A 23,985-nucleotide genomic window follows, 5' to 3' on the forward strand; every position below is an offset into this window, starting at 1 on the left:
TTCATTTACTTGCAAATTTAATGGCAACTTTAATGCAGAATGTGCAGTGCGACCGCCGTCCAATAAAGTTGCCGCTATTCCAGATGATGCCAAAGCCAATGCAATATTATTCTGTGATCGAATAGTGGCCAAAACTAACGACAACAAAAACGTTTTTCCAGTCCCACCTAAGAAGAATATTCCTCCTCTTTCATTTGCAACATTGTCTATAATTGTGTCATATGCCTGCCTTTGTTCTGTGTTTAATTTTGGTAGGTTTGTTGTTACAAATGTGTTCAGATCATTTCGATCATATTCTTTTTCACGTCTTAATTCTGCATTGTATGCATCATGCATCGGACGATTTGGTGCGATCATACCTAACTCACTCAGAGTTTTATTTGCAATCATCAAGCAAAAGTCTTCGATTTTAATTAATGCCTCATTATATAATTCATCTGTATAATTCAAATTCGGATTTGCAGTAATGCGACGTACTTGATGTAGGATATCTTCTGTCATGTATTCTTGGTAAGTACTCTACAATTCTTTTGGGTTTGCTGGGAAATATGTAGCAATAAATGGCAAATAGTGTTCTTATTTGGTGTGGAGAACTTATTGCATATGCATCCATAAGAGTTACATCCGACTGATTATCATTTTCAAGCAAATTTAATTATTTGCATGCTTGCTGATAAGTACAACAAAGATGACCATTAATCGTTTCAAACTTTCGAATGATCTTGGGCCGGGAATATCAACTAAGAGTAAACGTAAATAGAAACATTCCACTTTACTTGGATGCACAGTGTAAAGTCGTCCGATTGCATCACCCAAATGAACACCTGGATATCCATCTACAGGTATTCCTCGTTGCCTTCGTACCCAGGACCTTGATGATGCATTCCAAGTATAATATTTAGGAACATTTGAATAAAGCAATGTTCTTGCAAATGAATCTGTTTCACATAAGTTGAAAAATACAGTTAGTGTTGTTGCTGGTGGTCGTTCGGCCATTTGTTGAGCAGTATTTTCAGTGAAATAAACACTTTGTTCATTTTCTAAATGGACTGACAAATGAATAACAGCTGGATGGGGTTCATGAATCGGAAATGATAATATTCTCCAATTTATGATATATTTAGGAACATTTGAATAAAGCAATGTTCTTGCAAATGAATCTGTTTCACATAAGTTGAAAAATACAGTTAGTGTTGTTGCTGGTGGTCGTTCGGCCATTTGTTGAGCAGTATTTTCAGTGAAATAAACACTTTGTTCATTTTCTAAATGGACTGACAAATGAATAACAGCTGGATGGGGTTCATGATTCGGAAATGATAATATTCTCCAAACTGCTTCGTTGCTACTAATGTATACTCCCATTTGGTAATTAGTGATTTCATCATTTCGATTTACAACTCCAAATACTGCCATGTCACTTCCTTTATTGATATATTTGCATATGTATTTGATGGATTTTACGGAATTACAGTATTCAACATTTATATGTGCGTTAAATGTTTTCGATAATAATTTGGAATACGGAACTATCCAACGGTTATCGATCTCCACATCTTGATTATTTATTTTCACAGTGACTGTTTTTCCATTATTTTCTGGTGATCTTCTACGGTACAATGGATATCCAGTCATTGTTTCAGCAATTAATTGCCTTGGGTAGTTTTTTGAACATTTACCATCAACCATACATGGAGTATTTTGATTTAACGTACCACACGGTCCATGAATCATAATTCTGGATCTTCATTTATATCTGGAATTTCAGCACATATAATATGATCAATTTTATCTGTGGTTAGTTTTTGTTTTAACCAAATCAAAATATGCGCATGAGGCAAGCCTCTTTTTTGCCATTCCACAGAATACATGAAACATTGTACATCTCCGTAAATTTAATGTTTTACAATGAAATCCATTAGAGACTGTAGCTTTCGTCTAAACACTCTTGCAGTAATGTCATGCCTATCAGTAGCTGATTGCCCAGTATATAAATGATTCTTAATATCATCCCATTTCGGATTGCATGTGAAAGTTATGAATAAGTCGGGTCGACCAAAATTTCTGACATAACACATTGCATCTTGGGCGTATTCATGCATATGTCTTGGACTGCCTGTATACGATGAAGGTAATATTACCATTTGACCAATGTTATTAACGTTGGTATCGTTGTTAATTGCATCTCGTAAATGTATGTATTCGTCACAGCGTAATTTTCTTTGGTTGAATCTAATGTAATTCAATCGTTCTGTTTCTATTTTCGTATACATGTCAACAATATACTGATTCTCTTGATTTTCTCTTATCATGATTCTGTATGCATAATAATTCATTGCGCTTACAGTTTTATTTTTTTCTTGACCATTTGCTGGATTTATTTGTTTTATATCAATCGAATAACCATCTTCACCACGACAGAACATAAGAGGATATTGTAATGCATCATATTTTCGATGCGTTTCATTAACACGTTGCAGTGTATCATTTCTTCTTTGCAAAACAATATCTCTTGGTTGAAATTCATCTCCAGATATAACAATTGCAACCTTGTTACTTGAAGTTGGTTGATTGTATCTTCCACGATGTTCGCCGGCAGGCGTTTTATTTGCATCAATTTTAATTTTATGATTATCAGATGACAATCTTTCGATTGTTGTTTTAAAACTTTGCACCAAAACATTGTGTGTGTGTAATAAATCTTGTAACTCTCTCATAATGACTCTGTTTATATTTCTGGACAATGCGCATCGTGCTTCAAGTTCATCATCGTTGTCATTAATGAAATAAATTTGCAAAAATTTTGACTCTTGATCGGGTAGTGGTAGTAATGAACCTATTAAGTAATATGCTTGCCCTTGAATCTAAAAAAAGCCATAATTTGTGTCCATAAAATCCAATGATGTCAGATGTGTCAGCAAATGTTGTGGAACGTTGAAGTTTATGTATTACCTTGAACGTTGGCATGAAGTTATCGGTTATAATTTTTCCAGCACCATGAATTATATGTGGAAATTTTTTCAAGAAAATGTTTGGAATCGGGTGATGTTCCCGATAATAATGTAGCTAATGGTTCGGGCGGATATTGTATGTCTGGTAAACGAACTTTTCCTGCAGCGCAACACATGCCTGGTGTTTCAGTTTTGAATTTCAATGCTTGACAAAATCCGCAAACTTTATCCATGAAATGCTGCACCATTCAAATTTATAGAATTGATATTTATTGGCCGATTTTGAGAACGTGACCTAGTACGATCTCTTTGTTGACTTAATCTATCAGCATGATTTTCCTCACTTTCATTTTGTCTGTGATTTTGCACATTTCTATTGTGACGTGTATTGCGTCCGATGTTAGCATGTCTGCTACCTCTTGGCATTTCTTTTACCGAATCAAAGTGGTCTTCTTCATGTCACTCTGAGTTCTTGATTGCTACTTTTCTTGTTTTTAAACTGGAATTCAAATTAACATACTGTTAGCGCCATCTTTTAAAAATATAATTGAACTGTGAGCACGCGTTGAAATGAAAATTACACAGAACAGAAATGGGAAATGATCAGCAAAAATAATATATATTTTTGAAATTTTTCTTGAAAATATCTACGGAAAGTGTGAAAACAATCTCTTTTCTTAAATATCTTAAGTAAAAACTTCTAAAATATTAATTATTTTTGCCGATTTCTGTTGTGTGTATTTTTCACACCATTTATTCACTGTTTCACTTGTTAGCAATCATTTGCAAAATTAATATATATTTTGTAAATTTTTCGTGAAAATATCGTTGGAAAATGTGAAAACAATCTCTTCTCTTAAATATTTCTGACACCCTTTTTTTATCTCTTTGGTTGATGCCTGGAAACTGCTTCATTTGAACACTTTACCAAATAAAACACTTTCTTCTTAGTTTTAACACTTACTTTTACTATGCACTATTACTGATAACCTTTGGTAAACCTTGTCTAGAATTTTGAAAAAATCGAAAAATTTTTTTTTGTCTTAAAAGGTGCTTTAGGGTCTTAGAAATAATATACCAAATGAGGGATGCCAGCAAAAATGTCTAAATGCCCAAATTTTTCATTCGACGGCAGTGCCTCGAAGGTATGCCCCGAACGCTATTTACAACTTTAAACGCGTTTTTCTCGAAATCACTTTTTTTAAACTGGCCGAAGACATAACTCGAACAAATCTTTACCGATTCTTACGAAATTTTGACAATACATTCGAAATACCTTTCTCCGGAGACGTACGTAGGATTTTTTATTTATATTACATAGTTTTTTTTTTAATCAACAATTTTATGTCGTTCCTTATAGTGAAAATTGTAACTTTTTGTTCAAACGTGCACCATTTCGCGAAAAAACAAAATATCGAAAAAATCCTACGTACGTCTCTTTCTGTTGTTATATAGAAACTAAAAAAATTTTATTTTTTGATCCAGGACAAAAATTAAGGAGTTTACGTCTTCGGCAATGGACCCACTAGAAAAAAAGGCGCCTTAGGAGAACTGCTGGACAGCGGCCATTTTGAAATTAATTCAGACGAAAAATTTTGTATTTGTACCATGAAAGCTATATTATTAAACCTATTTCACAGATTTTCGATTGATTCCTTTGTTGAGTCAAAATAAATTCATAAAATATGCCCATTTTTTGCGCTCTAGACCAGCTTCCCCCCTTAAGTACTTTTTTAGCGACGACCTGTTCAGGTTCGTTGAGCTAATGGTTTTGCTTCGGTTATCCCGAAGTGTGGGTGTAAAGAAGAAGTATTTAAGCAAAGTGTTAAGTTAGTCACAGCAGCATTGTGTTACGATTAATTATTGCAGGCTGTCAGCTACAGCTGTGCCTGCTAATTTGTATGTTTCTATTCTTTGCGAATGCAGGCGTGCAGCCACTGCTGTATGAATATATGTATATGTATGTATGTTTGCATTCCATTGAAATGTATGTAATGGAATGAAAATTTAGGCATAAATACGTGCGTTAACTTGTACATATGTGAGTAAAATGTACGCTCCATGCAACCGTTTACAATAACAACCACACGCGTAAAAAGAACGCTGCCTCGTGTATACTGTGTGTTGACGAATAAGTACAGGACATAGTTACAAACCTTCTCCACATGTGTCTCTTCAATGTGGCAAAGTTTGGTTAAAATCGGTTTAGTCATTCTCCGTAAAGTTCATCACAACGCGGAAAACGGTTGAATTTTTATATATATAGATTAAAAATATATTTATGCAAAAAAATTTTAATTTTTTTTATATTGAAACACTAATAAAAATATAATTATTTTAAAAATTTATTTATGCAAAAAATTTAAAATTTTTTTATATTGAAACACTAAGAAGAATATAATTATTTTAAAAATTTTTTCATAAATAAATTAAAATGAATAAAATGTATAAGAATATAACTAATTTATACAATCAGCCAAACCCTTCTACTAAAACTGTTTCACCGCTTGTATCACTACAAGGGGAAACAAAAAGTTTTAGAAATTTAAAAAATATTCATATTCCAAAAAACGCTAATGAAATTAAACAAATTAGAGAAAGAAATTTAGCTATTAATTACTTGGAACAAACTAGTACTTTAAAATTAACTAAAGTAAAATTTTGCGAACAAAATCATATTTCACGTGATTATCTTAATAATGGACTTAAATTACTTGGTATTGAAATTATTGGAAAAAAAAAATGAAGACAATTCTCGACAAACTAAATCAAATAGTTTAACAGAGGGATTTTTAAAGAATGTAACTAAAATAAATAAGAAAAATGAAAACGAATTGTTTAATATAAATAAAAAAGTTGATGATGATATTTCAAGTTTACCTTCAGTTCATGATTAATAATTATCCAAATAAATAAATTCATCACTTTTTTTTATTAAATAAATGGTACGATATTATGGTAACGGTATTATAAATAAGCTTATAAATAATCTTCAATTTGAGTTACATTCTCCACGATATAATTATTTAGGACCTGGTAGTAATCTTGAATTAAAATTTGAAAAAGATGTGCATCCAATTAATAAATTAGATGAACCAGCTAAAGAACATGATGTTGCATATTCTAAAAGTAACGATATAAAGAAAAGACATGAAGCTCATAAAATTTTAGAAGATAAAGAATGGTCAAGAGTTTTAGCAAAAGATGCTAGTTTATCAGAAAAAGTAAATGCATATTTAACTACTAATGCTATGAAATTTAAAAGAAAAATGGGTATGGGTTTGACAACTCACAATTCATCAACTGAAGAATTGATAGATAATAAAAGTGAGAATAAAGATGAAATTAATTATATTCCAAAATGTGGACGATACATTAAATATCCAATATCTCTAAATGAAGATCAACAAAAACAAGTTTATGATGCAACGAAAAATAAAACAGGTATAACTATAAAATTAGAACCAATTCAATTATAAAGAACTAAAGAAAGTGTAATGAACGAAACATATTTTCCATTAACTAGAAAACAAATTAGTTCTATAAAAAAACATTTGAATAATAAAACTACTTTAAAAATTTTTACTTTGAAATTATCTACGTCCCAGTTACAAAGTTTTAATACTGAAAAAATTGGGGGATTTTTACCAGCATTATTACCACTTATTCCCGCAATAGGAGCTGCAGTTACTGCAGGAATAGCATTATATAGAGCATATAATGATAAAAAAACTAACGATAAATTATTAGAAGAAAAAATACGTCATAATAAGGCATTAGAAGAAAAAAATATAAAGTCTGGTAATGGTATATTACTTAAAAAATCTGGTAATGGTATGTTACTTAAAAAAAATTTGATTTTGAATTAATTCCAATTAAACCATTAAGTAATTATGATTTAAAAAAAATATGCTAGAAAATTTAATATAGCAAATTTTAGGGGTGTATTTATGAAAGATAGATTACCAAAAAAAGATAAAAGACATAGAATGTGGAATAATAAATTTAGATAATAATGATGTATAATAATAATGGTACACATTGAGTAGCATATAAAAAATATAATAATCATATTTTTTACTATGATTCCTTTGCTATAAATAAATTACCAATATTAATAGAAAAATATTTCAAAACTAAGGAAAATACTGTAATTTTTAATAATAATATTGATCAAGAAATAAATGAAATAATTTGTGGTCATCTATGTTTAAAATTTTTACTTAATTAAATAATGCCAATTATATCATTAGATGGAAATTCTTCAACAATTTCATGTAATTTTGATGAACCAATAATTTTAGATAATAAATATGATTTTGAAATGTGTTTTCTTAATTTTTCTACTTATAATTCTATACCGAATATAACTAAAAAATAATATTTTACATTATGTTGACTCTGTCAACGGTTCACAAAGTGAACATATTTCGACTGAATCGAAATCATTCGACAATGCTAACAAAAAAATTACATTTCCAACTGGTTCATATGAAATAAATGATATAAACAATTTTATAAAAGAGAAAATAAAGGGTATTACTACTCGTATTAAACCAAATATGACAACATTAAAAGTTGAAATTGAAAGTAATTATATTATTGATTTTATACAAAAAAATTTAATAGCTTCATTACTAGGATTTAGTGAACAAATTATTCAACCAAATACATTAGTATCATCTAATTTACCTGTAAATATTATGAATGTTAATTCTATTAGAATAAAATGTAATATTGTAGGAGGTAGTTATGAAAATAATAAACAAACAAATATTATTCATGAATTTTTTATCAATGATAAACCAGGTGAAAAAATAAAGGAAATACCAAAAAATTGAATATACTATCCAGTTAATACAAATACTATTAGAAATATAACTATTTATATAGTTGATCAGGATAATACTTTAATTGATTTTAGAAAAGAAAAAATTAGTATAAGATTGAATATTAGAAAAGTGAACTGATATAAATTAAAAAAAATGTTTGTTAATTAATAAATTGGAAATAATGGGGGAAATTATGAATCCGCAGGAAACAGTTTCCGAAGTGAACATACCAAAACAAAGTTTATATCATAAAATAGTAAATGGTGAAAAAATATGTTTGTCTATTATAGATGGTAAAAAAATTTGTGTAAAGTGTTTGCAAAAAAAGAATTTATCAGAGTGTGTGTCAAGTTATTGTAAACAATGCTACACAGAATATTATTATAAAGTATATTCAAATATTATATTATGTAAATGTGGGAAAACCTATTCTAAAAAGAATGAGAATTTACATTATCGTTCTAAATTTCATCGAAAAAATTTTAACGTAAATAATTAAATGTTTAAAACTAATTTGGAATACATCACATTTTTAATATTTAGAATTATTACCAAATTTAGAAATAAAGTTATTTAACACTTTGACTGCCAACTACGAGTTAACTCGTAGTATGATTTCCCTTCAAGGAAGTCAACTACGAGTTATCTCGTACTACCTAAAACTACCACTTTTTGTGTAGCTACGAGTAAACCCGTATTATAATAGTGTTAGTATCGATAAATGGTTTCTGGGAAAAGAAAAAAATTTTGGGTTTGGCTTCCGTCAGCTTTTTTTTTATTAAAAAAAATGCATTCAATGGTCCAAGCTGGAAGATGGTAGAGCAGGGGCAGGAATCAATGGGCCTAGATTTAAAAAATCGATTCCGATGGGACTCTTCTTCTTCTTCTTCTTAATTGGCGCGATAACCGCTTACGCGATTTTGGCCGAGATTAACAAAGCGCGCCAGTCGTTTCTTTCTCGTGCTAACCGGCGCCAATTGGACACACCAAGTGAAGCCAAGTCCTTCTCCACCTGATCTTTCCAACGCAGAGGAGGCCTTCCTCTTCCTCTGCTACAACCAGCTGGTACCGCATCGAATACTTTCAAGGCCGGAGCGTTTGTATCCATTCGGACGACATGACCCAGCCAACGAAGCCGCTGGATCTTTATTCGCTGCGCTATGCCTATGTCGTCGTAAAGCTCATACAGCTCATCGTTCCATCGTCTGCGATATTCGCCATTGCCAACGTGCAAAGGTCCAAAAATCTTACGCAGAATCTTTCTCTCGAACACTCCAAGCGTCGCTTCATCGGATGTTGTCATCGTCCAAGCTTCTGCGCCATATGTTAGGACGGGCATGATGAGAGTCTTGTAGAGTGTTAATTTTGTTCGTCGAGAGAGGACTTTACTGCCCAATTGCCTACTTAGTCCAAAGTAGCACTTGTTGGCAAGAGAGATTCTACGTTGGATTTCAAGGCTGACATTGTTATCGGTGTTAATGCTGGTTCCTAAATACACGAAGTCTTTTACAACCTCAAAATTATAACTGTCTACAGTGACGTGGGTGCCGATACGCGAGTGCGCCGACTGTTTGTTTGAAGACAGGAGGTACTTCGTTTTGTCCTCGTTCACCACCAAACCCATTCGCTTTGCCTCTTTATCCAGTTTGGAGAAGGCAGAACTAACAGCGCGGTTGTTAAGGCCGATGATGTCAATATCATCGGCATACGCCAACAATTGTACGCTCTTATAAAAAATTGTGCCTGAGCGATTAAGTTCTGCGGCTCGTACGATGCTCTCCAACATCAGGTTAAAGAAGTCACACGACAGCGAGTCACCCTGTCTGAAACCTCGTTTGGTATCAAACGGCTCGGAGAGGTCCTTCCCAATTCTGACGGCGCTACTGGTGTTGAGCAACGTCATCTTACATAGTATTAGTTTTGCGGGGATACCAAATTCAGACATAGCGGCATACAGGTAACTCCTTTCCGTACTGTCGAATGCAGCTTTGAAGTCGACGAAAAGATGGTGTGTGTCGATTCTCCTTTCATGGGTCTTTTCCAAGATTTGGCGTATTGTAAATATTTGGTCGATGGTAGACTTTCCAGGTCTGAAGCCACACTGATAAGGTCCAATCAGTTGGTTGACGGTGGGCTTCAGCCTTTCACACAATACGCTCGCTAGAACCTTATAGGCGATATTTAGAAGGCTAATCCCGCGGTAATTGGCACAAATTGCAGGATCGCCCTTCTTATGGATTGGGCAGAGCACACTTAAATTCCAATCGGCAGGCATGCTTTCATCCGACCATATTCTGCATAGGAGCTGATGCATGCACCTTACCAGCTCCTCGCCGCCATGTTTGAATAGCTCAGCCGGCAGTCCGTCGGCGCCCGCGACTTTGTTGTTCTTTAGCCGCATTATCGCTATTCTCACCTCGTCATGATCGGGTAGCGGAACGACAATTCCGTCGTCAACGATTGGGGTATCGGGATCTTCACATTCTCTATGACATGCGCAGCTGTCACCGTTTAACAGGTTCGAGAAGTGTTCCCTCCATAATTTAAGATTGCTCTGTACGTCAGTCACCAGATCGCCGTCTTTGTTCTTACAGGACAACGCCCCGGTCTTAAAACCTTCTGTAAGCCGCCGAACTTTCTGGTAAAATTTTCGGGCGTTGTTCCTGTTGGCCAGCATCTCAAGCTCCTCGCACTCACGTATTTCGGCCTCTCGTTTCTTCTTTCGGATAATACGTCTCTCTTCCTTTTTCAGCTCTCTGTAGCGATCCCACATGGCTCGCGTTGGGCCCGATCGCAGCGTGGCTCTATAGGTGGCATCTTTTCTTTCGGCGGCAGCATGACATTCCTCGTCGTACCAATTGTTTTTTCGGGCTCGCCGGAATCCGATTTCTTCTTCGGCGGCGGTACGTAGGGAACGAGAAATGTTGCTCCATTGCTCGCACATGCCGGTGTGTTGGGCAGTGCTCTCCGAGAGCAGGAGTGAGAGTCGAGTGGCGAATCTTCTGGCTGTCTGTTGTGATTGCAGCTTTTCGATGTCGAACATTCTTTGCGTAGGTAGATGTACGTTTTTTGCTGCACAGAGGCGTGTGCGCAGTTTGGCTGCAACAAGGTAATGATCCGAGTCGATGTTGGGTCCTCGGATCGTACGTACATCTAATACACTAGAAGCGTGTCTTCCATCTATCACAACATGATCGATCTGGTTTCGCGTTTTTCGATCTGGAGACAGCCAGGTAGCTTGGAGAATCTTCTTATGCTGGAATCTGGTGCTACAGACTACCATGTTTCGGGCCCCGGCGAAGTCGATCAGCCTCTGTCCGTTACCGGATGTTTCGTTATGCAGGTTGAATTTTCCGACTGTGGGACCAAAAATTCCCTCCTTGCCCACCCTGGCGTTGAAGTCGCCAAGCACGATTTTTATGTCGTGGCGGGGGCAGCGCTCATAGGAACGTTCCAAGCGCTCATAGAAAGAATCCTTGGTCGCATCGTCCTTCTCTTCCGTCGGGGCGTGGGCGCAAATTAGCGAGATGTTAAAAAATCGCGCTTTGATGCGGATTGTTGCGAGACGCTCGTCCACCGGAGTGAACGACAGTACTTGGCGACGAAGTCTCTCTCCCACAACAAATCCGACACCGAATTTGCGCTCCTTTACATGGCAGCTGTAGTAGACGTCGCAAGGTCCTATGTTTTTCTTACCTTGCCCCGTCCATCGCATCTCTTGGATGGCAGTGATGTCAGCCTTTCCTCTCACGAGGACATCAACCAGCCGGGCAGAGGCACCTTCCCCATTAAGGGACCGGACATTCCAGGTGCATGCCCTCAAATCGTGTTCCTTATTTCCTTTGCAGGGGTCGTCATCAGTAAAGGCAGTTCTCATCCGAGGCTTTGTTGCTGTTTTCATTGGGGGGGCTTTTTAAGTGGCGGGTCCCAAACCCAGCGCACAACCAGCTTTGCTGGGATGCTTCGCCTTCTCACTTTAGCTCACTCCCGAACGGGTGTTCGGAAGCTAACCAGAGGATACGTGGGCTAATCCCGGACGTTGTGAGCTGCTTGAACCATATGTAGAAGAATCGTCCTGGCCACTCCCAAGTGAATGGCGATCAGTAACTTTCCCCACTTGCGTAGACTTCTACACATGGAACCATCCTCCGATGGGACTCTACCCAACAATATTCCAGGCAGAAATACATGCCATTGAAATATGTGTGAGAGAATGCCTTCGCAGGAAAATGAGAGGTACTCACATCTACATACTCTCAGATAGTCAAGCGGCTCTAAAAGCCCTTCTATCAACAACTATCACCTCTAAACTGGTAAATGATTGCCTAAACCTTCTCAACATGTTAGGAAACCTCAACACAGTAACTCTAGTCTGGATTCCGGGACATGAAGGGCATGAGGGGAATGAAATGGCTGATGACCTCGCAAAACAAGGAGCAAATGTGCAACTTACTGGTCCTGGACTCACGGAAAGCCACATTAATGAATTCCTCAGGAAATGGGAAGAAAGGAAATTTGCTGCACACTGGCTAAATTGTGCCGGTCAGCGTCAAGCCAAACAATTTCTTAGTCCCAACAAAGGAATATCAAACAAGCTACTCTCACTAAACAGAGTAGATCTGCGTCTTTTAACAAGATACCTCACAGGTCACTGCAGCCTGAGGTATCATTTAAATAACATTGGTCTATCAGAGACCAATGTCTGCCGCTTTTGCGAAATGGATATAGAAAGCTCAGAACATGTGCTTTGTGAATGTCCTGCGCTGGGCAGACAAAGTGGTGGTGAACACTCTAAATAATGGAGCTCTTTAGATCTATTTTTTTAGAAACTGGTTGAAAATCTCCAATCAACGCCAAGACGAATTCTTCTCTGAACTTTATCAGTTTTATTTTAGATGAAGTTACTTTTTGGTAAATTCTGTGAGCATTTTGTATATATATCTCTATAATATGAAGTGAAACCTTTTTGTGCCACCTAATAGTCTTTCTTAGAGATGAGTAATACGAAATCATTTCATCTGATCGGTCAATGCCAGACATTCCATTATTGTAATCTCGAATTATATTCAGTTTCATAGAAATTCTTCCATTGCAATTGGGCACCTCTACCATTTCAATAGCGTGCATGTTTGAAATGGAAAGGACTTCTCGTTTGTCTTTCCATTTGCATACAGTAACAGGACCATTTGTCTGCCAAAAACACTCCCCTCTTTTTAGTTTACGATTTACCACATCTTTGGGGTTTCCTTTTCTGTTACTTCGTAGGGTTCCACACACAAAAGTTTTTCGTGTATATAACAGTTTTGTAAGACTAACTGAATTATAAAAATTATCCATGTAAAGCGTAGCCTTTATCGAAATAGTCCTCAAGTAAATGTAAAACAACGTCAGCAGTGTGACCTACATTATGGGTAGTTTCCTCAGATTTTCCGCTGTACATTTTTATTTTTATTACAAGACAGTCGGACTCACATAGTTCATATAGTTTGACACCATATTTGTGTTTTTTATTTTTTATGTATTGGCGGAAAAGCAATCTTCCCCGCCATAGCATCATGGATTCGTCAATACAAATATTTTTACTTGGTACATAGTTTTCACGCATAAAATCGTTGAAATGATTTAGGATTGGTCTCACCTTGTATAATCTATCGGTAGATGGTTGTGAGTTATCAACCAAATGAAAATAACGAAGTATCAACTGGAATCGATTGCGGCTCATATGTGTGCGCCAAAAGTTTACATTATATAGCTTGTTTGTGTTCCAGTAATGTTCTATTGTTGGAAAAGTACAAGGTCCCATTTGCAATAAAAGTGCAATAAAAACTTTCATCTCTGTAGCACTTACGTCTTGCCAATTTGATATCCTTTTAGATTTTTTTATAGCATTTTGATTCCCATTTTCCAATGTTGCAATTTCTTGCGCAGCATATAAATTAGTTTGTTCTACCAGTAATGCAAGAAACTCATCCGAAAAAAATAAATCCACCAGCGTTTGTACTGTTAAATTTGATGTATCTAATTTCACACCAACATTTTCATCGAAAAGAAATAATTCAGGGTTGTGTTGAACTTCTGTCCACAAATGTCAAATTCTCATTTGACGTTGTTGCTTGAAAATCATCGTCATTATTATCAGATTCGGAGACGTCTTCAGGTTCGGAGATGACTTCATCTTCACTATCACTTGTATTCTCAGAAGGCTCATAAATGTCGTTACTACCATCGCTGAAATCATCTTCTGAATCACTTAGATTTGCGTTGTACTCAATTTCACTTTGATTCAGTGCCTTTTCTTATCCATATTGGGTTCTTGATAATTATAACAGTAATTTTAGAGAATGTTTTTAAATCTAAAAAGAAAGAAAATAATATTAATAAAACTACGATAATTATAATAAATAATAATAACTATAAAACAAAATACTATAGAAAGCAAATATGATTTTTTTTTAGGAAAAAAGGACCTACCTACTACGAGATAATTCGTAGCGAGTTATTTCCCAGACGCCAACTACGAGATAACTCCTAGGTCCTTTTTCTCCTTTAAAAAACATCATTTTTGATTTTTGATGATACCAATGATCTAGAAATAGAGTTTTTAGTAATATAATGTGAAAAAATCAAAATGTCATTTTTGGCCAGTTTTCTGAAAATGGCCTTGGCAGTCAACGTGTTAAAATTTTTTTTTATATAAATAAAGAAAAATGAATCCAATTAATATTAAAGAGTTAAAATCTAAAAACTAGAAAAAAATATATTAGAGAAAATAAACATATTTTTCAACTACCAAAATATTGGTACAATAGAAATAAAAATAATTTATTAAGTTTAATAAATATTTCAACAGAAAAACATAACCAAGAAGTTATTCAAAATGTATTTGAAAATTTTGATAATTATAATTTTGATATTATTGATATTCAAGAAAAACCATTAAGTATGTATAACCATAAGTGTATAAAAGTAATTCTTTTGGTTCTTTAGTTAACCTTCCTATACCCGCGCGTTGGTCTGTAAGACCGAGAAAATGATTTTACGTAAATTTTTGTTTTTCCAGAAACTCTACAAAGTTGAATTTACAGCTAGCTTCCGCTTTTCTTGCAAGCTCTATATTAGTGTTCATTTGGCGTTTGCACTAGACAGGCGTGTTGGTGAATTTTATAAAAATTGGTCTGTGAGACCGACGCGGGTATATGTGTAATTTTTTGTGAAGTTAAAGCAGTTATTTTGTTTTTTGTTTCTTTCTTATTTTTTTACGTTTTACTATTTTGCAGGTACTTTTTAATATTATAATGAATGAAGAGCAAATCAGACTACTTTTGGAGGAAGAAAATTCGACTTCTGATTATAAGAATGAAAATGACAGCGACGTTGAAGACTTTGTTGCAAGAGATGTAGAAAGTTATGATACCGAGCAAGAAGATGATGAAGAATACGACGAGGAGTTGAATGAGATAGATGATAGAGAATTTTATCTTGGTAAAGATGGACACACTAGGTGGAATAATGATGCTCCGTCAAATCGTGTAAGACGTCTCGCTAGGAATATAGTTCTAGAAAAGAAGCAAAAAATTTGAAGGAAATTGGCGAGGTTTGGAGATTATTTTTTACTGAAGTTGTTATAAATTGTATTGTATTCATTAGAATGCTAAAGATTTATTCAAAACAGATGATTCCTCTCCGGAGATATTTCGATTAACTATGAGCTGGAATCAATTTTATTTATTAATGCGTTGTCTAAGATTTGACAATAAAGCCACGCGAGTTACGTACCATCACTCCACCACCCTATCTATTTATTTCTCTTTTTTGAGTTGTGACAGTATTGTCTTACATTTAATGAAATTGGAATCATACACCAAACTATTTAAATGCTAAGATACTAAGATTTCACAAATAAAGGTTCCCACCAAAAGATTTGCTTAGTATGCAATATTACACCGACACGTTTTTCGCTCAATGCAGTTATGCTCTCAATAAGCATAAGGTACTGCATAAAGTGAGCGCAAAACAGGTGTTATTAGAATTAAGGAAATTGTAAAAAGTCAGTCTGTAGATTCACAGCAACCAAGAAGGTTGAATTTGTTTAAAGAATAAAACCGTGAAAAAAAAACTTTAACTTTAAAAAACTTTTTAACTTTAGTGTTTTAATTTAAGTCTAAAGACTTAAAACACATTAGTGGCGCAGTCATTGGAGATATTCCTGAAGGAATATTTAAAGAACAAGGAAGTGAATGCAACGCAGTGAAATTTTTGACCGAAACAGAGGTCTAATAATGGCGAACCAGCAAGACGTAGCAGAACTACTGGAGGTCATCCGCAGACAAGAAGCGGAGCTACAAAATTTACAATTGCAGCAGCAACGCTTAATACAGCAGCAGCAACAACAACAAACACAGCAGCAACAACAGCAAACACAACAACAAACACAACACCAACAACAGGAATTGAATTTTAACATGGCCGCCAAGGATGTCATCGACCAATTTCGACACTTGAAGCCCCTTTCAAAATCAAAAATCAAAACGCAAGGGCCTTTATCAATGCTGTAGAATCAAATCTTACGTTATGCGGAACAAATCTGAGCCTTATTCAGTTTTGTTTGAGAATTGTGGCCGATGAGAAGATTCATGGCAATGCTGGCCGGCGTGCAATAGAACTAGAAAGCGGCGCTTCGTGGGAGGAAATGAAGGGGAAAATTCAACAAGAATGCAGCCCAAAGACGACCTACGGAGAAGTCTTCAACTTGTGCCGGACAATACAAGTAAGAAATTTAAGAGAACTATTTAATATTTTTGAAAATTCCAAATTTCATATTAATGATATATACTTGTCTGACCCATTAAAACCTGGTATCTACCGACCAGAAAATCTAGACAGGGACCTGGTAGACATATTATTAGAAAAAATTGACGGACCAATTAGGGCTCATTTAAGTGAAAATGCGACTTTGAATGAGATAATTACAAAATATACCAAATTGAAACTATTAGATGACACAAGGGCCATTACATTTAACCATAGAGTTAATATACAAAGTGAACGAAAAACAAACAACAATTGGCAATCATTAAAGCCAAGTAATAGTTTTCATAGCAATAATTGGAACACTAATAATTGTTTTCAAAACACAAATTGGCAAAAATTTAAGCCAAATAATAACTTCCAAAATGGCAACTTTAAACCGAATAGTAGCATTCAAACCCGAAATTTCAACTGGCAGAATTCAGACCCTTACCACAGGTCACAATACAGATTAATCAATAATTTTCCAGTTGAAAATTACAGCAGAAATTCAACACAGCAATTAAATTCCAGTAAATTATTTCAGTACAATCAACCAAATTCTTCTCAAACTAGAAAATCTTATCATAGTAGGCAACAACGCCAAACTAATGCGTATCAACAAGAACCAGAGCCAATGGATATTGGTAATTTAAAAGAAGAGGAGGACGTAAATTTTTATATGACGGCTTCTCCATAAAATTGCCCATAATATTAGTAACAATTGGAAATTGTAAAATTAGATGTCTCATAGACACCGGATCAGAAACAAGCATAATTAAACCTAATGTCCTTGGGAATACTTTTCCCACTCAACAACTCAATTCACCCCTTTTTTACAGAACCATAAACGGAATAAATCAAGTGACACACAAATTAGTTACCCCAATACCTAGAGAATTTAATATCTCAGGTACCTTCTCTTGGAAGGTTATTGATTTCCATAGCAAAATTTATTCAGCAATAATAGGTCAACATTTTCTCATCGCTCTTAAATCTAAGATTGATGTAGAGAATAAATTTATTACTATACTAGATAAACATATACCGTTTAGAAATTACAATCCATACAATAGTGTAGAAATTTGCTCACTTGAACACAGCGACCTAGAAAAATTGAATCTGAGACATCTAAATTCGGAAGACACCCAATTGATAACGAAGTTATTGCACAGTTTCAAGGATTTATTTTATAAAGAGGGTGATAAGCTTTCTGCAACCCATGAAATTAAACATGAAATAATTACATCAACTGATAGAGCTGTATATTCAAAAATTTATAGGTACCCCCAAATTCACGAAGAAGAAATAAAAAAACAAATCAAAGAAATGTTAGAGCAAAACATAATTAAGGAAAGCAATTCACCTTATAATAGTCCTTTATGGGTAGTGCCAAAGAAGATCGACAATTCTGGCACCCAAAAATGGCGAATTGTCGTAGATTATCGGAAGCTAAATGAAATTACTGTTAATGATAAATTTCCAATTCCCAATATGGAAGGAATTCTTGATAAATTGGGCAAAGCTCAATACTTCTCTTCTATTGATCTTGCCAAAGGTTTTCATGAAATTGTTGTAGATGAAAATGACATAAAAAAAACTGCCTTTTCTACACCTTTTGGGCATTACGAATTCATAAGAATGCCATTTGGGCTTAAAAATGCCCCTTCGACTTTCCAGCGACTTATGAATTCAGTCCTTCGTCAGTATATAAATAAAATTTGTGTTGTCTATTTAGACGACATCTTAATATTCAGTACCTCTTTATCAGAACATATACAAAATATTACAAAAATATTTCAAACTTTGAAAACAGCAGGACTTAAAATTCTAATTGATAAATGTAGCTTCTTAAAGAAGGAAACCGAATTTTTAGGTCATATACTTACACCTAAAGGTGTTAAGCCAAATCCAGCTAAGGTCGAAGTAATTCAAAAATTGGAGCTTCCGACAACACAAAAGCAGATTAAATCATTTTTAGGAATAACAGGTTTCTACCGAAAATTTATAAAAGACTATTCTAAAGTAGCTTACCCCATGATCGCATATTTAAAGAAAAATGCTAAAATCAACATAAGTGACCCAAATTATATTATAGCTTTTGAAAAACTAAAGGATATAATAACAAATCCGCCTATTTTAAAATATCCAAATTTTAATAAGCGCTTTAAGCTTATCACTGATGCCAGCAATTTTGCTATTGGTGCGGTTTTGACCCAAGATGGTCATCCTGTTTCATTTGCATCGCGAACACTAAATAATCACGAAAAAAACTATTCCACTATTGAAAAAGAGCTATTGGCAATAATGTGGGGAGTCAAATACTATAGACCTTATCTTTTTGGAAGAGAATTTGATGTCCAAACCGATCATCAACCACTAAAGTGGTTGCAAGTCAAAAACTCGGGTAAAGATATAAGCCCGAGATTACGGAGATGGCTAGTTCAATTAGGGGAATACGACGCAAAAATTGATTACATTGCTGGCAAAGAGAATAAATTAGCAGACTTTCTCAGCCGCATTAATTGCGAAAAGTGTGAGATAAACGCGTTAGATTCTGATGACTTAGGAAACTTTTATAATAAAAAATCTAAATGCTGAAGAAGCAGCAAATCAATCTGATATATCTCTAGAAGTTCATTCCAACCATTCCCTTGAAACCTTACATTCTCAGGCAGAGAATTGCAATGATCATATTTCTATTTTAGATACCATAGTAAATAGGTTCAAAAACCAACTGATTTTAGTAAATAACAAGGAAGTTGAGGTCATGGAAATTTTCAAAAACAAAAGAATCTTTATCGATAAACAAAATATTGACTCTGACAATGTAACTAATATAGTCCGAAGAAATTTTGATAAAGGAAAAGTGGCGATATTTTCCCAAATTAATGACCATGAATACAACAAATTACAGCAAATTTTTATTAACAATTTCTTAAGTAGTGAACGGTTATCATTTTTAAGATGTAGCTTTTTAGCACAGGATATCCAGGATGAAAGCGAGTTAAGAAAGCAAATATCTCTGTTTCATAAGTACGAAACTGGGCATTCTGGAATATTAGTAACTTACGAGGGCATGAAGCACAAGGTTTATCATCCTCAATTAAAAATAAAAATACATGAAATTATAAATAACTGTGACATATGCTCTGGAGGAAAATATGATAGAAATCCAATTAAAAATAAATTCCATTTAACCGAGACTCCTACTTCTACTAATATAATAAAATTGTTCATGTCGATACTTATGTTAATAGTAAACACTCTTTTATAATTTTTCTTGACAAATTTTCAAAACATGCTGTGGCTTTTTACCTACCCGATAGGAATAATCAAACTATTATTGGCAAAATAAACGAATTTTTATCAATTAAGGGTTCCATTGAAAAGTTTGTGTTTGACAATGAGTTTAATTCCAAAAATGTTAGAGATTTTTAACTAGGGAAGGAATTGAGTTTCACGTAACTAAACCAAACAGTCATACAGGAAATGCTGATATTGAGAGACTTAATAACACTCTAACAGAACGCATTAGAATATTAAGCCTAGAGGAAAAACTCCCAGTTATAACTCAAATGCAGAAGGCCATAAAATTTTATAACAATTCTTTTCATAGTACAATAAAAACTACTCCACAAGAAGTTCAAAATTACAAAGTTGATCACAAATTAATAAAAAATCGAATTGAAAGATCAAAGTTAACCACAATTTATAAACAAAACCAAAAACGGGAAAATTATTCAGAGAATCGAATGGAAGGATTTATAAAAAATTACAAAAGTTTGAGGCATAAAGAAGAACCCAAATTTATAAAAAGGAAATTGCAAAATATTCATACATCCAATATTAAAAGGCCAAACAAATTTTCAGGTGGCAACATTCGTACTGGTGATAGCGATATTGGTAACAGGGACTCAAGGGACATTGCAAGTCAACAAAATATTGGAAGAAACAGGTTACACTCAAATTAAATTAAGAGAAGTGGAAGTAATAAATGAAACAATTACCGTAATACATTTAATAGATTTAACCGAAATAAATATAATAATTTCACAAATAGAATCCAATATTAAAAATTTAGATATTCTCCATAAGGATTTATTACTCAAAGAAATAGAAATACTTAAAGACAAAGTTAAATCAATTACACCTTCGCCAGTGAATTTTAAACAAAAAAGAGGACTTTTAAATATTGTCGGGACAACTCATAAATGGCTATTTGGCACAATGGACGACGATGACCGTCAAGAAATTTTACAGCATTTAAAAGTTACGGACGAAAATAATCACAACGTTATTGAAACAGTTAATAAACAAATTCAGATAAACCTACACTTTAATGACACCTTAAACCTACTAAAAAATAATATAGAAGAAGACAGAAAAAGAATCCAGGCAGCTTTTAACGAAATTAAAACCAGGAACAGCGAAATTGTAAGATATTTGCTATACTTAGACCAAATGCAAAAAATCAGATACTTGGAAAATAGGCTTAATCAAATTCAAGATAACATATCAGCGGCTAGGCATAAGACTTTACACCCTAGTATATTGACGGCCAATGAAATAGAACGTTACAATATTGATTTTTATAAGCTAAAATTACTAAAATTAGGTATAATGAAATACGATAAATCTGAGTTAATTATTGCCATTAAAATACCAACAAATTTTATTAAAACCTATGTAAAAGCTATAGTGCCAATACCCAACAAAGAGTTCATGGAAATAAATACTGATATTGAACATGTTGTCGAAATAGCAAATAACGTATATTATTATGAAGAAGAGACAGATTTGAAAAATTTGAAAAAACTCAAAACTGTGTATATTATCAAAACTGTATGTTAAAGTATAACAACAAATTCGAGATCCTAGCTATGGACGATGAAACTTTAATTGTTAAGAATGCAATAAATGAAACTGTTTTACAAAATTGTGACGACCGAAAAATCACACTTAACAAAAATTATTTAATATCTGTATACAACTGTAAAATAACAATAAAAGAGTACGTTTTTCAAAATAAAATAGAAATTGTAAAAGAGAAATATTACATTCCAGTAAACAACGAAAATAACACGTTTGAAAAAGAAATTAACTTCAAAAAAATTGTATTGGAAAATTTTGAAAATATTAAAGAAATAAAAGAATTAAAATATCATAGAAATGTTTCTTATGTAATAAGCACTTTCTTTTTTGTAAGCATTCTTATAATTATTGTGATATTGTATTTAAGAAAAAATAATAATAAAATTAAGATTATCAATAAAATTGAAAAAAAATCTGAGGATGTGGAACTGGAAGCCATTAAAGAGAAATACGGGTTAAAAAATAACAAACCATAAGATCCAGGAGAATCTTCTGACAAAGGGGGGAGGAGTTACGTACCATCACTCCACCACCCTATCTATTTATTTCTCTTTTTTGAGTTGTGACAGTATTGTCTTACATTTAATGAAATTGGAATCATACACCAAACTATTTAAATGCTAAGATACTAAGATTTCACAAATAAAGGTTCCCACCAAAAGATTTGCTTAGTATGCAATATTACACCGACACGTTTTTCGCTCAATGCAGTTATGCTCTCAATAAGCATAAGGTACTGCATAAAGTGAGCGCAAAACAGGTGTTATTAGAATTAAGGAAATTGTAAAAAGTCAGTCTGTAGATTCACAGCAACCAAGAAGGTTGAATTTGTTTAAAGAATAAAACCGTGAAAAAAAACTTTAACTTTAAAAAACTTTTTAACTTTAGTGTTTTAATTTAAGTCTAAAGACTAAAAAAAAACACATTAGTCGCGCGCTGAAAGGACTGCCGTAGATAAACTAGCTCCAATAAGGGAATTATTTGAAGAAGTTGTAGCCGCGTTTCAAAAATACTACAGTGTGTCCCAGTTTGTTACATTAGATGAAAAATTGGAGGCTTTTAGAGGTCGTTGTGGTTTCAGACAGTACATCCCCTCAAACCCAAATAAATATGGCATAAAAATTTACACCTTAACAGATGCCAAAATGTTTTATGCCTCGAAAATGGAAGTTTACGTAGGAAAGCAACCTAGTGGCCCATATGAAGTTGATAACTCGTCCATGGAATTAGTTGTACGACTAAGCGAAAGTATTCACAATTCTGGCCGGAATATCACATGTGATAACTTTTTCACTAGTATCCCATTGCTGGATAAACTTGAATCTAAGCACAAACTGACCATTATTGGGACAATAAGGAAAAATAAGAAAGAGTTACACAAACAATTCACCGAGATAAGAGGACGAGCGGAAAAATCCAGCTTGTTCGGACACCGTGGCAACTGCAGTCTTGTTTCGTATGTTTCCAAAAAGGGGGAAAATGTGCTTCTTGTATCGAGCATGCATGCTGGTGTTGAAATCAATGAGATTACTAATAAACCAGAAATGATAATGGACTATAATATGACGAAAGGCGAGGTTGACACCGTAGATAAAATGTGTGACGTCGAGCTCTAAACAGTTCCTTGCCTAAAACCATCAAACTTCGGCTCTCTGAATTAAGTAAAAGAGATGGTCCCGAGACTTCTGGAACATCGTTTAATAAAAGTGGTCGCTGTGGATACTGTTCCTCAAAGAAAAACCGAAAAACGCGTTTCAACTGTGCTACATGCCGACAGTATTTTTGTTTGGAACATGCTATTATGGTGTGTCCTGGGTGTTTCCGTAAAATTGCAAATAAATATTTTTTAAGCTAGAGAAGGCATTTTTGTTTTTTTTTTTTGATGAAGAGGTAAAAGCGTAAGTTTTCTTTTTAAGGCAGATTTTTTCATGAATTGCAATATGCCATGATTTTTTATTTCAAGACTAAAAACGAATATAATTTATAATTTATGTATTCTGCAAGAAGTGTTTTTAAGTTATTATAATTTATTTTTATTTATGTAAATAAAAAAATATGTTTTTGTTTTGTTTTTGTAGTACTTAAGAAAAAATTATCGATTTTGATGGCTTTTTTGTTAATCACTTAAAATCAATAAAATAAGTGAATACAAATTTAATGCGTAGTTTTATTATTTTATTACATCTACGGGATTGAAAAAAAATAATTTGTTTTTAGTTTTGTTTGAAAAAACTAATATTTTATGTAGCTTGAACTTTCGCTCTGTGAGACCATGCGCGGGTATGTGTGTTACAAAAATTAACGCGGGTATAGGAAGGTAAATGGATTAATTAGAAAACATATTAATATTTTATATATAGAAGAAAATATTACTAAAGAAAATTACAAATCTTATTTTGTATTAATTAAAAAATTATCTGGATTTTTAAGTGGTAAAATTCACAAATATATATGATAAGCATCTAAATATTTGTAATAAATGTCAGACAATGAATGACTTGGAAGAACATAATATATAAAAATATGTTACACATTAAAAGATG

General features: G+C 33.7%; 1 protein-coding gene across 1 annotated transcript in view; it reads left to right on the plus strand.

The window, feature by feature from the left end:
* LOC129250815 (kinesin-related protein 4-like) overlaps positions 1-23,058 on the plus strand; it is a 38,597-nt gene extending 15,539 nt beyond the window's left edge. The window contains exons 2-4 of the mRNA XM_054890399.1: positions 5,979-6,172; positions 15,058-15,262; positions 22,580-23,058. Of these exons, the coding sequence (XP_054746374.1) occupies positions 5,979-6,172; positions 15,058-15,262; positions 22,580-23,058 (878 nt within the window). The remainder of the gene's footprint in view (positions 1-5,978; positions 6,173-15,057; positions 15,263-22,579) is intronic.
* Positions 23,059-23,985: the final 927 nt, after the last annotated feature.

The sequence above is a fragment of the Anastrepha obliqua genome, chromosome 6 (assembly GCF_027943255.1).
Source record: "Anastrepha obliqua isolate idAnaObli1 chromosome 6, idAnaObli1_1.0, whole genome shotgun sequence".
NCBI lineage: Eukaryota > Metazoa > Arthropoda > Insecta > Diptera > Tephritidae > Anastrepha > Anastrepha obliqua.